The sequence below is a fragment of the Plecotus auritus genome (assembly GCF_963455305.1).
Source record: "Plecotus auritus genome assembly, chromosome: 9".
NCBI lineage: Eukaryota > Metazoa > Chordata > Mammalia > Chiroptera > Vespertilionidae > Plecotus > Plecotus auritus.
In genome coordinates this window covers 44,188,370-44,208,826 of record NC_137783.1, presented here as the reverse complement: position 1 = coordinate 44,208,826, position 20,457 = coordinate 44,188,370, and the positions used below count along the sequence as shown (strand labels likewise).

The 20,457-nt window shown below is 54.3% G+C and overlaps 1 protein-coding gene across 2 annotated transcripts in view; it reads right to left on the bottom strand.

Annotated features, from left to right (window-relative positions):
* COL13A1 (collagen type XIII alpha 1 chain) overlaps positions 1-20,457 on the bottom strand; it is a 139,378-nt gene that overhangs the window by 19,506 nt on the left and 99,415 nt on the right. For both annotated transcript variants that reach the window (XM_080640098.1, XM_080640097.1), the window contains 15 exons: positions 19,403-19,447; positions 18,462-18,494; positions 17,652-17,678; positions 14,690-14,731; positions 13,374-13,460; positions 11,580-11,633; positions 10,189-10,233; positions 9,763-9,831; positions 6,995-7,057; positions 5,939-5,983; positions 5,420-5,572; positions 4,759-4,857; positions 3,455-3,499; positions 1,040-1,081; positions 103-129 (listed from right to left, as the gene is read on the bottom strand). In XM_080640098.1, coding sequence (XP_080496224.1) covers positions 103-129; positions 1,040-1,081; positions 3,455-3,499; positions 4,759-4,857; positions 5,420-5,572; positions 5,939-5,983; positions 6,995-7,057; positions 9,763-9,831; positions 10,189-10,233; positions 11,580-11,633; positions 13,374-13,460; positions 14,690-14,731; positions 17,652-17,678; positions 18,462-18,494; positions 19,403-19,447 — 876 coding nt within the window. The remainder of the gene's footprint in view (positions 1-102; positions 130-1,039; positions 1,082-3,454; positions 3,500-4,758; positions 4,858-5,419; positions 5,573-5,938; positions 5,984-6,994; positions 7,058-9,762; positions 9,832-10,188; positions 10,234-11,579; positions 11,634-13,373; positions 13,461-14,689; positions 14,732-17,651; positions 17,679-18,461; positions 18,495-19,402; positions 19,448-20,457) is intronic.

The following is a 20,457-nucleotide window of genomic DNA, read 5'->3' as shown; positions in this document are numbered from 1 at the left end:
GGTCAGCTGGGCTGCCCACTTCTGAAGCACTTTCCCTCTTTTCTGCCCTAAGTCCTCTTCCCCCACGCCTCAAGCAGCACTTGTCACATGACCTCTTCTTACCTTTGGTCCCGGAATGCCTTGGAGCCCCTGCATTTGGAATGAAAACAAGGTGCTTCAGAACTATATTTCTGGGTAAGTCAAAAATCCTTGTCCACAAGTTGGACCACAAATGTGCAAGGGCACAGGGTACAGAGTCTGGCCTGGGTCCCTGCCCAGGGGAGGCAGAAGGGAATGCTAAGAGGGGGTTGTGCTTGGGGCTCCCTAGGGTGGGATCTGACCCAGGCTTCCCCAGCCAGAGGGTCTCATGAAAGACTGAGAGGAAACACAGCAAAAGTTGAATAAATTAATATATGCAAAGTGCTTAGAGCAGAGTCTGGCATGTAGCAAGTTACAATAAATGTTGGCGACTATCATTATTACTACTACTACCTCTACCAATGACAGCAGGTGACACAGTGCCTGAGCGAAACATGAACCCCACAGAGACAAGAACTAGCATCTGTTGGTTTGGGGTGCTTGGGAGCCCTCTAGGTACAATGCAAAGGGGTCTTTTTAAAGGCCTTTCCTTATGTGTAACCATGGAAAGGCCCATCCAGTGGGGCTTGTTTTAAATGGTTCACTTTCTATTTTAATCCCAGTCTTCTTACTGGTTGGTTAGCAGGAAGAAGGAAGAACAGGAGCTGATGTCTGAGGGCAAAGGTCAGAGCTTAGTGACAGTGACTTCTGCAGAGCAGTTGGACTTGACCCCAGGGCTGCCATGCCAGTCAGCTGTTTCCAAGAAACCAGGCAATGCCCAAGCTCTTTAGTGTCACTGGAATGGTGTCTGTCTGACATGGGAGGGAAAAAGAAGGGGTCTGTGGATGAGAAAAACCCCACCCTGGGAGGAGGAGGTGACAGTGACCTAGTGGTGAGGTGGAGCCCAGTGACTACCCTGGGGAGGGGACATTAGGGACCCAGTCACCAGGAACTGAAGCACTGATGAACCTTCCAAACTTACCGGAGGTCCGGGAGGCCCCTCTGGTCCTGGTGGCCCAGGAACCTAGAAGTGAGAGGGAGATGGTTAGCCCACCCTGTTATGCTCTAAGTGGTCCCACCTGACAACATGGCCTGGGGTTTGGCTGGAGACTGCAAAGATGAAGGAAGACAGAACTGCCTGGCATACAGTCTCCCAAACGAAGGCTTAGAACATTGTCACCAACTCATAGCAGCTCATTAGCCTTTATAATGTTGCAAACAAATGAACTATTGCTGGCAAATGTCCTTGAAACATCTACCCACCCTAGATTTTTTTTAAACTAGAAAATTTGGCAGCACTAAGTTCTTGTTCCTGCCTGTCAACAAATGCCTGGAGCTAGATGAGAGCTTTCCCCTCCAGATGGGTCCTGAGACCTTTAATTTGACCCAGTCCCCACGGCTCCCTTTTGTGTTTAACCCGAACCTGAACCTCGGTGTTTGTTTGTTGCATACCTGGCCCTTGTAGGCATTTGAATTTGAGACCCTTGGCTAAGAGGAGCAGAGGTTGGTTATCTGGAATTGGGGGAGGCTGAGATATTGCCTCAAGTCCCTCCAAATTTGTAACAGAGACTGCTGGTCTCTGTTTCCCTTGAGGGCAAGTTGAAGTTGAAGAGATGTGGATGGGACAGTGCAGTTGGGGAACCCAGGGCCGTCTTCCTCTCTAAGGGGGATGGTATTTAGTGATGAAGATTGACACCCATTTGTCTACAGCAGCCACCCAAGAGGTGGAAGGAGACCTGCCTACTCCTTTCTGAGCTGGTTACCCCACTTCGGCTTTGGGGGCTCTTCTCACCTTCTCAAGGATGGAATCCCCTGGGTGTGACCATGGTGGAGACCCTCTGTCAGGCCACCCTAGAGGGAGGCCCTGCACTGGGCAGATGGAGACCCTGACATCTCTTGGACCCTTGGACTTTTCAGCTCCAGAATATACAGTCTCCTTGCAGGGAACTCAATCTTTGGAAACTCTACTTGGAAAAAATTACTGCTTTTTCTTCTTCTTATAAATAAATAATTCATATATCCTGATTGTGGTAGTGGTCATACAAATCTATGCATGTATTAAAATTCACGGATGTGTACACACACTTCCCTAAAAGTCAACTTTACTATATAATAATTAAAATATAAAAAAATTTAAAGTAATGCAAATCCATTAAAATATTTTAAAAATTAAAAAAATTGAAAGGAGGCAAAGGAATGAATATTTGAGCACTGCTAATATTTTGCTTTATTTCCTTCTACTCTTTTTTATGCATAAAATATATTTGAATATATGTGCATACTTATGATATTATATATCAATATATGTCATTTATATATATATATACATACATATATACGTATGTATAACTTGATTCTCTGCTCTTTTTCATTTAACACAAAACCCACTTTTCCATTTTTTGAATGTTGCCCACAAGCCTCCGTTGTATGTCAATATGCTATTCATTGAGTGCAGAGTTGCAACTTAGCCAGGGCTCGGAGCAGTGCTTGGCACAGGGACGGTCCCAACATGAGGACTATTATTACCATCAGCATCATTACCAGAAGTTACTTAATCATTTCCTTCTTGTTAGAAATGTAGGCTGTTTCCAATTTTTACTTTAAATACTTCTGGAAACAACACTTTGGGGTATAATGCTTTTCCTGAATTTCAGAGCATTTCTTTAGGAGGCTATCCATCTCCAAGTAAGTAACATGCTATACAGTCAGCTCTGTGTCACTAAATGCAGACGGGGCTTGGTGACACTGAAGGTGACAGGAGCCAGGGGACTTCTTCAGGGACTGAGAAGGCACGGCGGTCTCTCCCTTAGCTCTGCGGTGGTGTCTGGGGGGCCCAGGTCTTCCCGCCAAGCACCCTCTCCCTCATGTGTCCTTGACCTCTTGCTTTCCTGGCTCTTTCCCTCGATCCTACATATGTGAACCTGGCTTCTATCCTCTTACGCCACTGTTCCCTCCTCTTCCCTTCATCACCACACCTCTCAGAGAATAATGCCTCCTCTCTGGGAAGCCCACCTCTGCAGCTTCTAGGCAAACTCCTACAGAGTCTCGAAACTTTGGGGATGCTCACCAGACTCCCTGAGTTGGTGTCATTCTAGTACCCACTACTGGGGACTGTTTGCTGCGCAGGCTCAGCCCCAGGAATGAACTATGGTGGGTGCCTGGCGAAATGCCACTGAGGGACTTGATTAATGGGGAGACCATGGAGCAGACTGGGGGCTCCATGGCTGGCCACTGCGATGCTCGGTGAACGTTCCCCTCCTCGCCCCCTTCCTGAACAGGGCAGCTCTGAGTTTCATTCTAGATCGTGGAGATTCTGCCCACACTGGAGAGACCAGGTGTGATGAGGTTCCTGCCCATGAACCCCGGGACACAAAAAGGCAGAGCAGGCACCACCTACCTCTACTCCTGGGTCACCCTTTTCCCCAGGTTCTCCTTTCTCCCCCTGTGGGCACAAAACACCATGGCGTGATGCCAGCGCTCAGGGGAGCCTGGGACAGACACACCCTCAAATCTGTGACAAACCAGACCGGAGGTAGACTAGGCCTAGGTGTTGGCAAGGAACACCTCAGAGGCTATGGGGTGGTCAGCCTGAGGGACAGAGATGGGACAGGTGGCCTGTGACCCCTGCTTTTAAGAACCTGAGCTTTCAGCATGTGGGAGGAGAGGCTGGCATTTTCTATGGGTCCTGCAGGGCACAGGCCCTGGGGTAGACCCACAGAATATGGCATATGGCAAAGGTGATTATGTGACAAGCTTATGTTTATAGTATACAAATGATAACCTATGACATATGTTAAGATTGTTACAAATATGTTACACACACAGAGAGAGTTCTGTCCTGCCAGCACACACAGAGAGACTCCTGCTGGCCTTGGCCTTGAAGAAACAAGATGCTATAACGTGAACTGCCTACTGTGGGGAAGGCTGTGTGGCAGCCTCTAGGAGCTGAGGGACCAGTCCCGCTATAGCAAGGAGCTGCATGGTGCCCACAGCAGCGAGCCTGGGTGGGGTCCCAGCTCTAGATGAGAATGCAGCAGGCCGACATCCTGATGCAGCCTCAGGAGGCCCTGGGTAGAGGACCCCGCTGGGCCGGGCCTGGACTCCTGACCCACAGAAACCATGACATCTTAAGTGGGTATTGTTTTAAGCTGCTGAATTAGTGGTGGTTTTTAAAATGGCTATAGAAATGAATAAGGCTCCAGAGGCAGAGCGAGGGCCAATGGGGGGATGGTGATGAGGGAACTTGCACCCCAAATCTAGGAGCACTCCCTTCAGCATGGAGATGCCCCCCAAGAAGGGGACATGTTGGATGCGTTGGGCTGCCTCCTATTGTAGCTGAGTGAGGTGGCCGCAGGCAGTCACGGGTGGGACTGGTGGGCCTTTGAGGTCTTCCCACTCATAAGAGGAGAATTCTGAGTCTAAGATCCTGGCCCCTTTGAACTATGTTGGCTATGAAGACAGAGGCCATCATGCTGTGGGCTGAGGGAGTCAGAAACCTTGTTTAGACTCAACTGTCCCTCAGGAAGTATATGCTCATCAAGAGGACCCCCTCCCCAGGCCCGGCTGGCCAGAGGTTAGTGCGGCCTCACTGCAGTGCCAGGCACCTGCTAGGCTGCCAACCACGTGAGGGCCACCCCTGCTCAGGTGCCCTTGTCCGCAGCTGCCGGCTGACCACCTGGATACCCAGCCCTCTGGCCTTACTGTAAATCCCGGGAGCCCGATTGGGCCAGGCAATCCTGTTGTTCCGGGTCTCCCTGGGCCACCTGGTTCTCCTTTCTCCCCAGTTGGGCCATCTAGACCCTAAGGACCGACAAAGATCTCTGTTAGTCAAGCGCAAGGTTGTCACGCTGAGCATCTGTGACCAAGTGTGGCATGCACGCACGCTCCCTTCCTCCACAGGCTGGTGTCTAGGATGGGCCAGAGAAGGCCCCAAGTCAAGGCAGTGGCCTGGCTGGAGTGGGCTGTGACCCCTTTTTCGTACAAGCATTTTCTCGTGGTGAGAGGCCTTCTGCATACTTCCCCAAGAGGCAGTTTTCTACCCATGACTTCCTCTCCTTCCTGGCATCCTCGCGAGGTATGCAGGGAAGGCATTCTAAGCCCACTGCAGAGACAGGGACCGAGGCTCTGCCAGGCTCAGGGACTTTCAGGGGGACACAGACAGAAGACAACAGAACAGGACCCAGGTCTCTTGAGGGGGGACACTGGCCTTTGTAAAGGAAGGGGCCTGAGGGGAAACGAGGTGAGTCCCCTTCCCCCAACTCCCAGGTTAGCAGCCCAGGCCGCAGGACCAATGTCATGCTGGGGCAGGGAAGAGAGGGCGCATGCAGAAGGGCAAAGCGGGTCCAGACATCCTGGCACTTACCGGTGGGCCTACCTGCCCCGTCTCCCCTTTCTCCCCTTTCTCTCCTGGGCTCCCTGGATGTCCGTCTTCTCCCCTTATTCCTGCAGGCCCAGGCTTTCCTGGGGGGCCTTGGGGACCAGGAGGGCCCATGTCTCCTGGTTTGCCTCGAGGTCCCTTTAGAATATATCAACACCACTCATTAGATACACAAGTGGAGAACACAGGAGAGAGAACGTGAAGGAATGGGTGGCCTACAGGACTGGCTCTTCTGTGCTTGGTTGGACCAGGCAGAGAGCTCGTCTGACTCCCTGTGGGAACCCAAGGGGCCTCAGCCCCCAGCCCCAGCCCAGCCTATGTGGCCTGCTGGCTTCTCCGAGGCCGCAGCACGGGGCTCAGCAGGGCATCTGCAGGGTGGGCCTCCCGTCCCTTCCTCTCTCCCTTCTCCACAAGGTCCACCTTGGGCTTCCTCCAGAGCCCCTGCCCATCACCCCCAGGGCCAGGACCAGCGTCAGAGGTTTGTCTGGGCGTGTCTGTTCTCACCTTTTCTCCATCATGGCCTGGAGGGCCTGGCAGTCCAATCTCCCCCTGTGGCCAGAAAACTAAAGGTTACTCTCAAGGGTGACAGCTGCCACCGAGCGGCACTTCCTGTGCCAGGAGTCCTCAGGAGGCATGGACACGCACTGTCTCCGTTCCAAGGTGAGGTCCCAACACCGAGCGTGTGCTCGGCCCTCCGTTAGTGAAGAGTGGAGCCAGGACCTAAGTCTGAGCACCCTGGCTCCGAAGTCCTCGTTTAGCCCCAAATCACATGCTGCCACCGAGGGCCCTGGACACTCACTCCATGGCTCCATGGGAGGGTTGCCTGCCTCTTGGTTCCCTGCAAACCCAGCCCTTCTGTCTTGGCTGCCCCACAAGGCACTCCTTTCATTTTTCACACCAACCCATGCCCCTTCTTTAGCTCAGAGAGGGCGATAAAGGAGGTGTGGCCTCTGTCTTGGAGGCCAGGTGGCAGCCAGCTGCACCACCAAGGTAAAATGCTGTTGCTGCTATGAGAGAAGCCGAGAGGAAAGGACAGTGAATTCTGCCTGATAGATCAGGGGAGGCTTCAAGGAGGAGGTGAGCTTTGAAAGGTAGGGAAGAGGGGAAGGGGTTTTAGGGTAAGGGCCTCATGAGCAGAGGGCAGAGGGGTAAACACGCAAGGCCTTCTGAGAAAAACCACAAGGGCTGGGGCAGAGTATAAAGGGAGCCAGGGCAGGGAGCGAGGAGGGGTGAGATTGGGGATGGGCTCAAGGCCCTGTTCCCTGGTGGCAGGTTGGGGTCACTGCTGTGGGTTTGGCTGGGGCAGGGTCTGGTGGGGCAGGCTCTGCCACATCAGAGGGGTTATGGGCGCCCAAGATAGGCAGCCAGGGAAGAGAGGCAGAGCCCAGGGTGGGAGGAGTGATGGCAGCTGGGATGTGGGTGGAGCCTTGGTACATTGGGAGGGATTATAGGCCAGAGCCAGGTGGTGCTCTGGGAAGATGAGAGGGTCATGGGATGAGGGGTGGCCACGGGGTCCCACGCTCAGAGTCACATGCTCTGTAGGGTCAAGACAAGTGTTACCTTCTGGCCTGGGATCCCTGGAGCTCCAGGTGGGCCGATCTGCCCGGGAAGACCAGGGGGCCCCTAGGAAAGAAAACAAAGACTCAAGGAAGGATGTTCTGAGGAGCAGGAATGGCCTGTCACCAGAGGGGAATAGCTATAGGCTGGCTTAGAGAGATCAGGCATTTTCAAACATTCTGTCAGTGGCAGGAACACTTTTTTTGCAAAGGAGATAATATGGGGACTTCACAATGTGTAGGCGATAGGCACCGAGTGTGTCTGGGTTAAAGGAGGTGGTGGGATCCAGAGCCATGCCCAGCAGTCTCTCTCCTCCTGCCTCTGAGGCACTGCTGGGGCACCTGGGCTCCAAGGAGACAAATCTGACCTCCCCTGACAGTGACTTAAAATGTCTCCAGGCAACCAAACGTCCAGCCACAGGTGAAGGTCTGGTACATCGATGCAATGGAGCGCTGCCAGCAGTGAGAGAAGAACAAGGACTGCACCCGCCGTGCCATGGTGACACCCAGACACACGGCGCTGAGCAAACGAAGCCGGATGCAGACAGCTACGCACGGCGTGCTCCCACTCACAGGAAGCCCAGGGAAGATACATCTAATCCACGGCGACAGAAAGCCGAGCGGTGGCTCCGGGCTGGGGCAGGTGTGGGACTGACCCCAGGCCCATCCATGGAGGAACTCTCGGGAGTGACTGGGGTGGTGCATACATGTGTACGGATACATTTGTCAAAACTCAGCAAACTCTACACCTAAAAGGGGTAGATTTTATTGTTTGTAAATTATACAAGGCTGTATTTATAAAACAAAAACACGTGTTTCCAGGAAAGTTTTGCTTCCAAAAACTATTTTGAATAATCCATTTTAATTTTTCCAAATGAAGTTCATTGATTCCAGAATCCTGTGGTTAACACCAGTTTCTGGGACTGGGGCACCTGTGATTGGTGCTTGGTTCTGGGTTTGTGTTGTCCCTAAGTGTGTCTGTGGCTCATCGCCACTAACAGTATTAGGTGAAATATATGCCAGTAGTTTGAGAACGTGGAGCCCTCCCTTGGCCCCTCCACCTGGTGGTGGAGTTTGAACTACAAGTATTCACTGCAGGCTGCCACTGGTAGGCATGTGTGCAAAAACCAGGCTTGGAATGCACTGGTTCTCCAGGTGCCCATAATAAAATTGATTTGTAGGAAATGCAGAGAGTCGTTACTCATTTTTCAGGGTTATGCACTTTATCAATTGAAGGTGGAGAACAAGGAGAAACATAAAGGCATCCTCCTCTATACCTCTATTTCCTTGACAGAGCTGTAATGAGAACCCAGCATTTATACTGTGCCAAGTATACTCTGCCTGGTAGATCAGGGGAGGCTTCAAGGAGGAGGCGCACAGCTGAATCAGTGAAGAGCAACTCCAGCAGACAACCAAGACGCAGGCTGGGGACAGCTCCTGAGACTCCCTGTTCAGACTCAGGTCACTCTCTGCCTCAGCCCTGCAAGGCCAACCCTCACCCCAAAAAGCCCAGCGTCTGCCTTCGTGAGGCAAAACCTCAGGCCCTGTTTCCAGCCCTCCCTTCCTGCAGCCCCAGCCTGGTACCCGGGGAAAGTGAAGGAAGAGGAAGACTTATGATCAAGGTCAGCGTCAGGGTCTCCTAAAAAACCATCAGCATGCCATCAGGTGAAGGGCAAGTCAAGAGCCATCTGTAGGGTCTCCTCGGCCCAGTCATGGACCGTGGGAGCTGGGCCCCTCTAAGGAGTAGGCTCCGTGCCTCCCAGCCCCACGCACCCCCACCTCTCCTAGAGGTTTGGATCACTGGGCAGGGAACACCCCACATCTCACTGAATGCTGCTCTGAGGCTGTCTTACTTTGACTCAGACAAGCCCTCAAAGAGCCTGCAGCCTTCCCTACACTTTGCCAAAGAGGTTGGAAGCAGCATCCCTTATGCTTTCTAGCCGCTGATTGGGAGCCTCCCTCGCTTTTCCCTCTTGTCCCAGGAGCTAGATTTCAAGGTTCCGCTGCACCGCCCTTCAAACAAACAGACAGCATAGCAAACTATGGAATCACTCAATTGTTGGCATTAAAAAAGAATTATACAGCTCATAAATGGAGTCACATCGTTAGAACGTTTCCTTTAAAGGAGTGGCTCTCCACCTGAGGCGGTTTTGCCCCTAGGGGGCATTTGGCAATGACACATTTCAGTTGTCATCACGGGTGGGGTGCTACTGGCATCGGGAGGGTGGAGACCAGGCATATGCTGAACACCCTGCAACCCACAGGACACCTCCCCCCACAGCCCCGAGCAAAGAGGACCCAGCCCCAGCTGTCGACAGGGCTCGGGCTGAGGAGCTCTGCTTTCAGGGGTGGGTGTCGTATGAACTTGAAATACGATAAAATTGACGCAAAAGGGAGACATGGTCCAGGAAGACATGTGAAAGGGGAGTGTGTGCTCTGAAGAAATGGGCCCCCCAAACCCTGGATGGGCCAACACCCTGCAAGGTGCCAGGATGCTCCAGGAATGGCTCTCAGTTACCCAGAGCCAGGAGAGCGGGCCAGATGGGCCCAGGTGGGGAGCCAGGCCACCTGGATGCCAAATGAGCGGGCCATTTGCCCGGAGGCTGCACAGGGGAACCCAAACAGCAGGCCAAAGGAGGGGCAACAAGGGAGCCTGGCTCAGTGGCCTGGCCTCAGGGCCTCCATCCAGGTGCGCAGCGCTCCCCTCTCAGGCCTCCGTGCAGCGCGAGGCCAGCACCTGCAGCTCTCTCGTCCCAGGCCAGCCCCACGCACCTGGAGCGCCTCGTTGATGCTGGCGTTGCACTCCACCGGCTCTCCTTCCCCGGCCTCTCCCTTGGAGCCCTGCAAGACAAATAAGATCTCAACCGCCTGGGCCAGCGGGGACCCGACCACAGCTGCCGCCCGCTGTTTGTCAAATGGACCGTGGACAACACGGGCTGTGCCTGGCTGCACACAGGTGGGTCCAGAGCAGCAAGAGGGGAGCCTAGCGGGGGACCCGAGCGCTCTCAGAGGATGCCTGGGAGTTGGACTCCGTGAGCGCCAGACTAGACCGACCTGGAGAAGACTGAACCAGTCCTGGCTGCAAGGCCAGACCCTTATTGGGGACCATCAGGCTCTTCTCCTCTTCCCTCAAGACCCCAGGGACCAGCCACTTCAGAGAGGTGAGATGCGCTGGGACTCTGGGTGAGATGCACATACCTTGGGGCCAGCTGGTCCCTGTTCTCCAGGCGCTCCAGGGTCCCCCTGTTGCACGACAAAACTGGAGTGAAATGGGGATAAAGCTAGGTACAGAGATCCTGTTGCCTCCAGGTGGGCCACGCGCTAGGGCCATGGGCCGCCAGGAGGCTCACCCTAGCTCAGCCACAAGGATGCAGAGCTCCCTGTACCTGAAAGTGCAGGCTCCTCTCTACCCGGAGGCATCCCCTCCCTCCTTCCCAGCTCCCTCAGCTTGCACTGAGAGGTATTCTTTCTGTCCTGCGTTAGTTGTTAGTGACCCCACCTGTGTCCGTCTGCCACCTCCCCAGGCCTCTAAGCCAGCCACCTCCATGGGGGCAGAGATGAGCCCTCTGGTTCTCCTCATTCCCATTCTGCTCATGAAGCAAGGGCTCTGAAACTTTTTGCCAATTAATTGCCTGGGCCAGTGGTCGGCAAACTGCAGCCCGAGAGCCACATGCGGCTCTTTGGCCCCTTGAGTTTTTAGCCAAGGCCAGCTTAGGAGTACCCTAATTAAGTTAATAACAATGTACCTACCTATATAGTTTTAGTTTAAAAAATTTGGATCTCAAAAGAAATTTCAATCGTTGTACTGTTGATATTTGGCCTGTTGACTAATGAGTTTGCCGACCACTGGCCTGGGCCAATATTTGCCTTGAAGAGCCCATGTAGTTCTTTTAGGGGCCCCTCTGTTCGTGAAAGATCCAAACTGCAGGATGGAACACGGGAGGGTTGGGGAGCGGAAGGTATTAGGAGCCCCCAGCCTCCCTGAGCGGGGGACGTGAGGGGACTTTTTCCTGTTGGAAACAGGACAGAGGGTGGGGAATAAATGAAACAGTGGTGTAAATTGTGAGAACAAACCACGCTTCAGTTGTTCTGGGATAGTGTTAACATTGAGGACAATTTAAAAAAAAAAGAAAAAGTGAAAATAAAGGAAAAGTGAACCCTTTAATGTAACTCAACTCCTGAGGACACTGGAGGTGGAGCTCATGGAGCATCTAGCCACTGGCACCTCCAGGTCACCTGCCTCTCTGCCTCCCGCCACAGCATTTCAGTCGTGCTCCTGTGAGGCACACAGCACCCACCCGCCCCTGCACGGGGAGCAGCTGGCGGGAAGCGGGAGTCCCCTGAACCAGGGCTTGAAGGCTAACAGAGCAGGGGCTCTGGGCCACTCCCCAGTCCCCACGTCCGGCCCCTGGGCCAGCCTTTGCATGACTGCTGTCTCAGGGGACACACAGCAGGCAGGAGTCCCAGCCGGTCAGCCTGTGCCCAGGGGGTCCAGCCGCAGGGGTGGCCACACTGCTCATCTCTGAGCTGGGGCTTGAACTCCCAAGCTGACCCTCATCCTGTAGCTTTCAGATCTGGGGCCTCTGTACCTTATCCCCCTGCTTTCCGGGGGGGCCGGCCTGGCCATGGACACCAGCTTCTCCCTGGGGAAGGAGAGAGATGGGGTGAAGGCTTGCAGGGCACCTTGGACAGCCGCTCAAGGGGGCAAAAGATGGTCCTGCTGTTAATGTCCTGGCTATTGTGTCTTTGGGTCTCCATGTTTTTCTCTGCTAGATTCTACGAACTCACCCCATTCCACCTACCTGACTCCTACCCATGCTTGGGCCCGGCCCCGGTCTCACCTCCTCCTACAGCCCTTCTTTCTACTCCCTTCATCCTCTGAGGTCTGTTCTCACCACTGGCTGGTGTCCACCCCACACCACCCACCCTCCCCCCCAGCCAGGCCACCCACAGTTCTCAGTTAACATATATGTGCCCAGTTCTGTCTTGGCCCCAAATGTGGATGCCAGCAGCCCTTGGCGGGTCATTTTGGAGCCTGAAACACTTGCAAAGGCACACCTCACCCTGCCTGGGGGGTGAGGAGAGGGTGAAGACCCTGGGCCTATGTGTATGTGGGGGGACACAGGGAAGGGGAGTACTGGAGGCCTAGGACAGGAGGGAAAGGGGAAATGGGAAGAGGCCCATCCCAAACACATCACTTATTAAACATCTGCCTGGACTTGGAAGAGGATGAGATGTTGGGAATAGTCTTCTAGCTTTCCCTTTCTTTTGTCCCAGGGTGTGAGGACAATAGTGACCAGATTTCTCCAACCCTAAATGAAGACCCCAAATGTGCCAGCTATTCATGCCCTGTGGGGGCAGAGGGACAAACTCCAAAACTTGGGATGTCTGGGAACCCGGTGGGAGGGCCACCTTTGGCAAAGCTGGTGCTCATGTCAGGGAGGGTCTGTCCCCACCACAGTCAGATGGGCATAGGGCAGGGGTGGGCAAACTTTTTGACTCGAGGGCCACAATGGGTCCTTAAACTGGACCAGAGGGCTGGAACAAAAGCATGGATGGAGTGTTTGTGTGAACTAATATAAATTCAAAGTAAAGGAGCGGAGGGGAGAGCAAAAGAACCGGATAGAACAGCCGGATCCGGCCCGCGGGCCGTAGTTTGCCCAAGGCTGGCATAGGGCATGGGCACGGGGAAGGGGAAGCCACGTCTGCCTGTGAAGTTCCTCGTGCTCCCTGCACTGTATTCCTGCGAATTGTGGCTCTGCCTGTCCTGCCAGATTGCGGGCCAGCCCACCATAGCAGCCCTTGATAAACGCCAGCCAGTGGGGTGAATGAGTGTACTGCTGCCAATCATGTAATTAATATTTTCCTTATAAGCTAAGAAAGAGACCCCCTCACCTCCCCATGCTGCTAAAATAAACCAAGGAAGCATCTGCTTTGGGAAACTGGAGTCTTACCCCTGCAGTTTCCACAAAGAGCAAGGAAAGGGTGGGCGGCCAGCTGTCTCCCGGCCACCACCCTCCTCCCCGAAGTGCAGCAGCACAGGTGGGGCTCAGCAGCTCGCTGGCCTGTGGCCTATTCAGAGCCGAGCCGAGGGGCCTTTCTGGCTGTCCTAAGGCCCTGCAGTCGCCAGCCCCTGACTCAGTTACATCATAGCCATTTGAGTCAATGGGACCAACCCTCTGTCTTGGGTGACATCTCTGCTGGATGGCCAAACAGTCTCTGCTTGGAAGTAGGAGCTCAGGCCAAATGACCTTTCCAGAATCCACAGGAAAAACCACACTTCTGCAGCAAAAGACTAGAGAAGGCAAGGTGCCCAGGACACAGAGTCCCCAAGAACCGGCTGAGGTAAAGGCCTCAGGCAAACATCTTCCTTGAGCACTGACCTTTGGCCCTGGCAGCCCAGGGAGCCCTGGGGGGCCGGGCTCCCCTCTGCCTCCTCCAATAGAGTTGCCAGAATCGCCTTTCTCTCCCTGAGGGTGGAAAGTAAGAGTTATTAGTTCTTCCCTCACAGTTCAGGCTAAATTTGGCAGGGGGTGAGGGTGGGCATTAGGGGGCTGTGAGCTCCAGAGGCCTTCAGAAGCCTGGCCTAGTCTGATCCAGCCGCAGGTTTTGAGGAGAGAATGGAGCTGGCTATTCAAAGGGAACAGGCTGAAGCAAGAGACCTAACAGAACTTGGGTCTGGAACAGTGTTTCTCAAAGGGTGTTCCATGGAACCAGTTGGCATGGCTCAGTGGTCACAGTTTGATGCCGGTCAGGCCACACGCCAGGTTGCCGGCTCGATCACCAGTGGGGGGCATGTAGGATGCAGCTGATCAATGATTCTCTCTCATCATTGATGTTTCTACCTTTCTCTCCCTTTCCCTTCCTCTCTAAAATCAATTTTAAAAATATATTTTAAAGGGTGTTCCATGGAATACTTCTCCAGGGGGTTGAAAATACACTGAGTGGCCAGATTATTATGATCTCTGAAAGCATAATAATCTGGCCACTCAGTGTATATCCTATATAATAAAAGGCTAATATGCAAATTGTCCCCTCAACCAGGAGTTCAACCAGCAGGCAGGCCGGCCAACCGCCCATGTCCCCTCCCCCTGGCCAGGCTGGCTGGACCCCACCCATGCACGAATCCATGCACCAGGCCTCTAATACACACACACACACACACACACACACACACACACACACACATACATATACACACACACACACACACACACACACACACACACACACACACACTGAGTGGCCAGATTATTATGTGTTCAGAGATCATAATAATCTGGTCACTCAGTGTATTTGAAATGTGAAAAAAAGGGGTCTGGTGGCCAAACAATGTTAGGAAAGGCAGAATGAAATGAAGCTTTGCGAGCTCCTTCATGCAGCGTGCTCAGAGCTCTGACAGGCGATGGTGCCTGTCACTGTTTGAGGGGCCACCTTACCCAGCTCTCCCACACTTACCTGACCTCTAGTCTTTCTTCAAATGGACTATCTTATGGAGCTCATGTACCACAGAGCACATTTTCAGAGCAAAGAAGTCTGACCAGGTCATAGCCATTGAATTCTTTGAATTTGGGCATTGTTTGGCCAATCAGGGCCTCCCATGTGGCATCGCCTTACCCCCCTCCTCTGGGAGGGAATGTGCAGGTGGGAACGTGGCTGGGGATGGGCATCTTACCACGCAGAGCTCCTCAATACCCACCTTCTGCCCTGGGAGGCCAAGGCCCACGGCGCCCTTCTCACCCTGCAGAGAAATGCAGACAGTGTGGTTAGAAGCTGCTCCTCCAGGATGTGGGTGAGGCCTCACCCCGCCAGCGCCAGGCCTTGGCTTTCCTCTCTCCCACCTCCCTGCCCCTCAGAGGGCTGTTTTCTGAAGGACTCCACTTCCGAAAGGACCCCCATCTGGCCCAACTCCTTCTTAAGACCACTTCACACTGGTGACAGCCTGCATCAGTGTTCCCCTCTCCCCATGTGGGCTGGGCTCTCATCACTCATGCAGAGAGGGAAGCCAAGAGCCCTTAGTCCCTTTTGGGGGTGGGACGAGCAGTGTAGAGCCAGGCATTTGGGAAGCTCTTCCTTTTAACCACCGTGCTCTTTTCATGTTCATGTTCATCAGGACCAGCCATTAGAGGCCCCTGGTCTCCAGGGAGAGCCTTCTGCCCGCTTCCTCCTGCCTCTAAAGACAAGACCAGCCCGGCCGGCATGGCTCCGTGGATGAGCATCGACCTATGAACCAGGAGATCACGGTTCGATTCCTGGTCAGAGCACATGCCCCGGCTGTGGGCTCGATCCCCAGTGTGGGGTGTACAGGAGGCAGCCGATCAATGATTCTCTGTTATCATTGATGTTTCTCTCTCTCTCCCCCTCTCCCTTCCTCTCTGAAATCAATTTAAAAAAAAAAAGTGCCGAAACTGGTTTGGCTCAGTGGATAGAGCGTCGGCCTGCGGACTGAAAGGTCCCGGGTTCGATTCCGGTCAAGGGCATGTACCTTGGTTGCGAGCACATCCCCAGTGGGAGGTGTGCAGGAGGCAGCTGATCGATGTTTCTCTCTCATCGATGTTTCTAGCTCTCTATCCCTCTCCCTTCCTCTCTGTGAAATATCAATAAAATATATTAAAAAAAAAAAAAAAGACAAGACCATCTAACCAGGACTTCTCTTTGGAGGAATATTTTGAGAAGCTTGCCTCCTGTTATGGGTTGAATAGTCCCTCCTCCTCCCCATTTGTATGTTGAAGTCTGAACCCCCAGTATCTCGAATGTGACCTTATTTGGAAATGGGACATTGGAGGTGTAATTACATTGGAGGTGTAATTAGCTATGATATGAGGTCATGCTGGAGTGGGGTGGGCGCCTAATCCAATATGACTGGTGTCCTTATACCAGTAAGAAGGGGAAACTTGGACAGACATGCACATGGGGGAACACATGAGAGAGTGAAGGCAGAGATGGGGTGATGCTTCTATGAGCCGAGGACCAGCAAGGATGGCAGCAAACCCAGAAACCAGGAGACAGGCCTGGGCTAGATGCTCCCTTACAGCCACAGAAGGAATCGACCCTGCTGACTCCTGCACCTCAGACCACTGGCCCCCAGGCTGGGGGACAATAAACATCTGTGGGTTAAGCAACACAGTTTGTGGTCCTTTGTGGGGCGGCCCTAGCTAAGGAACACCCCTTGTAGCCAGTTCCTTCCTGAAGAACTCTCCCTCTGACATGGACCACAGAGCCCGCCTCGGTGTAGAGGAGGGGGCTCTGTGCCTGTGAACAGCCCGCCCTGTGTCGGCGGCAGAGATGGTCTCATAGGCAGGTCTCCTGAGGCTCCACCTTCCACGCAGTGTCTCACATCAGGAGGCCCCCAGAACACCTCCAGGTCAGCGCGAGGAGCTCCATCCTCCACAGCCTGAGGCTGGCAGTTCATGTGTGTGGTTACATAAATTGAGGGCCCTGGGTCATAATTTGCTCAGACGTCTCAATGACTTGTCTGGCTGGAGCCACACAAGAAGCCACGCCAGGTCACTGGGGGCCACCCCCTTGTTACCTGGCCTTGGGGAGGAGCTGAATGGCAAAGTGGCCTGGAGCTGGCCAAGGAAGGAGAGCAGGCTGGGTAAGTGCCCAAGTGACAGGAGGACAGCAAGTCTTGGGAGCTCAGCAGGCCCTGCTCTGCCTGGGCTGTGCCTTAGCGGGCATGCCCTGAAACAGCCAGGAAGGGGTGCCGTCTACAGGGGTCCTGGGGGAGTGGGGACAAAGGGAGGAAGGGCCTTCCTTCTGCTGGGTTCTGGGTAACCCATGTCTTTCAAGGAGGGAGGGTTGCTCCCGAGTGGAATTTCTGAAGCTTTGCAGGCTGTTCCAGCACTGCCCTTCTCCTGGGGGTACATGCACCCATAGCACACTGCAGGCAGCACCCCAGTAATGGAAGGGAGAGGTGGGCAGGGAGTGGGGGACCAGCAAAGACACAATATCCTATCCGCTGGCCCCTCTTTCCCAGCAAACCTGGGGGCCCCGGCTTCCCTGCCGCTCCTGGGTCTCCCTTTGGGGTAAGAAGAGAAAGTCATTCCTAAGAGGATGGAGGTGGGGGTCATGAGGGGTATAATGGACAGTGAGTGGTTACATAAATTGAGGGGCCCGGGTCACAATTTGCTCAGACATCTCAATGACTTGTCTGGCATTTCCTTAACACTAGTCCCATAAGATGCTCCTCTGAAAAAAAGGATGCCCTGGTCAAAAAAGTTTGACATTCTTCATAAGATATTACCTTTTTAAAGCTTTCCAATGCACATTTAGCATGTTAAAGGTTCTGAGAAGGCCTGCACGAAAGAAACCCATGTAATATTTTTAATCCCCTATTTCTCAAACATATTTGACCATGGAAACTTTTTTTACATTCCTTAATGAGCTAGATGAGAGAGACAGAGCCCCCAGGTGCAGGGGTCAGCAGCTCCTGACTGCTGGAGCCGGTGTGTAGGCAAACCAGCCGAACTGTCCAGCCAGAATCCAGGAGCAGGGAGGCACTTGCTGTGCCACCCTCCCTGGCAGGTGGTCCTCTGCTCAGGTCCCCAGCCCCAGGCCCACCTCAGGGGACCAAGAGCGAGAAACAGCAGCGGCTCCTCCGACCTCCCCTGGAAACCTGATGCTCCATGCAGCCCAGAACATTCCCTCTGGGTCAGTACCTTGGCTCCTGGGGTTCCTGGTTCTCCCTGTGTAGGAAAAAAAAAGATTCAGGTAAGGAAATAAGAGGGTGTGAGAGAGTGGGAAAGGGAGCAGGAACCAATGAGCAGAGCTACACTGGGGGGCGGTGAAGCACCTGGCCAGCTCAGGTTTTCCAATGCTTTCAACCTTAAGCCACAGGCCAAAGCGGCCTCCTGGACCACCCCTCATTCTCCACCAGGTGAGGCGTGTGGCTGGTGTGGGTGTCAGTGAGGCCCCGCAGGAGAGGGAGAGGTGCCCCTGTAAGTAGACCTGCTGGAGAGCCGCCCCGAGTGCTTGTGCTGCTGGGTGTTTCCACCGTCCGCCTGCCAACCACATGGCAGTTAGCGTGGGTTCAGGAGGAGGAATCCAGCCCCTCCCTGAAGCTCTGCCAGCAAGCAGCTGTGAAATTCCAGTGTGAAGGAGAGCTCTGGCTCCACTGCATGGCAGGAGGGTGAGACCTAGAGCTGAGAATGGTAACCCTTTGCTACTTCCTTGCAAGGCTTAGGTAGACATTGGATGTTCAAGTCATGTGTGCATGCACCTGACATTGGCTGTTCAAGTTATGTGTGCATGCACCTGACATGGGCTGTTCAAGTCATGTGTGCATGCACCTGACATTGGCTGTTCAAGTTATGTGTGCATGGATCTGGCAACAATGCTGCTTCAGGAGAAATGTTCCCCAACCCTGTCTGCCTCCTCCTTGGTTCAGGGTCTCTGAAGTTCCAACTCTGTCCTCCTCTCTCCATCTCTCCCCCATTACCCCTCAGTGTTGAATTACGAGTTTCACTGACCTTCATCCCAGCCACGGCGATGCCAGGAGCCCCCTGGCAGAGAGAAGAAAAGGCATGGAGACTTTCTGCAGTCAGGGGGAGCACGGAGGAAGTGGCCAGCCTCCCAGCCTCCCCTTGGGGAGATGCGAAGGTGGACTGCTCATGCCTGTGTACTGCCCAAACCCATGGGAAAGGAGGGGTGCTGAGCTTGGCATGGGGGGCGGGCCCCGAGGAAGAGGCTCTGTGCAGCACAGCTGGGTGCCGAGGGTCCCACCCACCTGCTCAGCACCTAGGCTGTGCTGGGGGACACAGTGGGCATCATGGCAGGATGCCCACAGGTGAGCTAGATGGGGCATCCCTGGGGTGAAGTGAGGGAGGGCTTCATTGGGATAGGAGAAAAGGAGGAGGAGATGGGGGAGGGGAAGCAGGGAGAGCCTTGGGGAAGGGGAGACGAGTAGATGTGGGTGTCACCATGTACAGTGCCCCCCAGTGTGTGTCAGCAGGCTTCTCCTCACAGGAAGCTCTCTGGACCTACCCCCTCATGGACTGGGGAGCAGCTGACAGTGAACCCCGTTTCTATATCAGTCCAAGACCACTGACTTTTGAAGTGAACAGGCTTCCAAGCACACTGCTTAGTAAACCCCAAGTAGAGGTGATGTTACGGGGTGTCTGCTTACAGGGTGACATGGGTCTCAGGACTGCAGCCAGAGCTGGGGTTACCCAAGAAGATTATTATGACCCAAAGTTGCTCAGAGGAGGCCTGGCCACATCAGAAAGGGCACTGGTGAATGATGGGGCCAAAGAGGAGCAGCCCTGCCTGGAAGGACCGGCTGCACAGCAAGGGGCGAGGCCTGGGAGGATACGCACACCCAGTCTTCACCGTGGGACCCGGGAAGGAGGAGAGTGGGAGAGAGAGGCCAGGGTGGGGGAGGGGCTGCCTGGGTGTGCTGAGGGGCAGGTACCTTCACTCCGTGTTTGCCCGGCATCCCTGGCATGCCCCGTTCTCCCTGAAGGAAGAAACAGAAATGATGAGAAGAGGACCAGACTCAGGGCCCTGAGGCAGCCCTTGAACCACGGCCTGCTAGGCCAGTGGTTGGCAAACCGCGGCTCGCGAGCCACATGTGGCTCTTTGGCCCCTTGAGTGTGGCTCTTCCACAAAATACCACGGCCTGGGTGAGTCTATTTTGAAGAAGTGGCGTTAGAAGAAGTTTAAGTTTGAAAAATTTGGCTCTCAAAAGAAATTTCAAATGTACTGTTGATATTTGGCTCTGTTGACTAATGAGTTTGCCGACCATCGTGCTAGGCTGTCACCAAGAACGGTTGGTCTGGGAGCTCAGGAGTTGAGCTCTGGCAGTCACCATGGGCCACTCAGTGTTGTGAACTCACACAGGGGTCCAAGGCATGGATGACAGTGAGGGCAAGGCCCCAGAGAGAGCAGCCACCACAGGAGCCGAGACCTGTGGGGATGGGGGGCAGGGAGCTGTTCAAGATCTACTGCCAGCGGGTCTGGAACTCAGTGCTGCGGGTAGCAGCGGCCCTGGGCCACGTACCTACTGCACATCCTCCCTCCCACCCCCCACCCCCCCCAGCACTTCTTGCCCGTTTTCATTCCAGCAGCCCTGCTTCAGCGGGACCTGCGGGCATGTCATCTCCCTTTGGGGCTCCTTTTCCTACAGGTTCCTTGGGTCTAACTCCTCCCAAGGGCCTGTGGGTCTTGGCCCCACGTGGCAGAGGGTCTGCCTGTACTTGGATGGTGGGGGACTGGAGATGAATCAGGCGCCACCTGGCACCTTCCAGAGGCACCAGGACAGCTGTCGCTGCTCCAGGATCGTGTGGGTGTGCACTACCACCTCAGCAATGTCTTCAACCTCTCGTACCTCCCCGTGAAATGCCACATCGATGGGAGGGGCTGAGCCCAAGACACACCAGGAGGAGAGGGGGTTAGAGATGCCGGCCAGTGGCAAATGGGGGCTGCCGTGTTAGGGTGACCAGGGGAGGAAGAAGAGCAGCTCCTGCC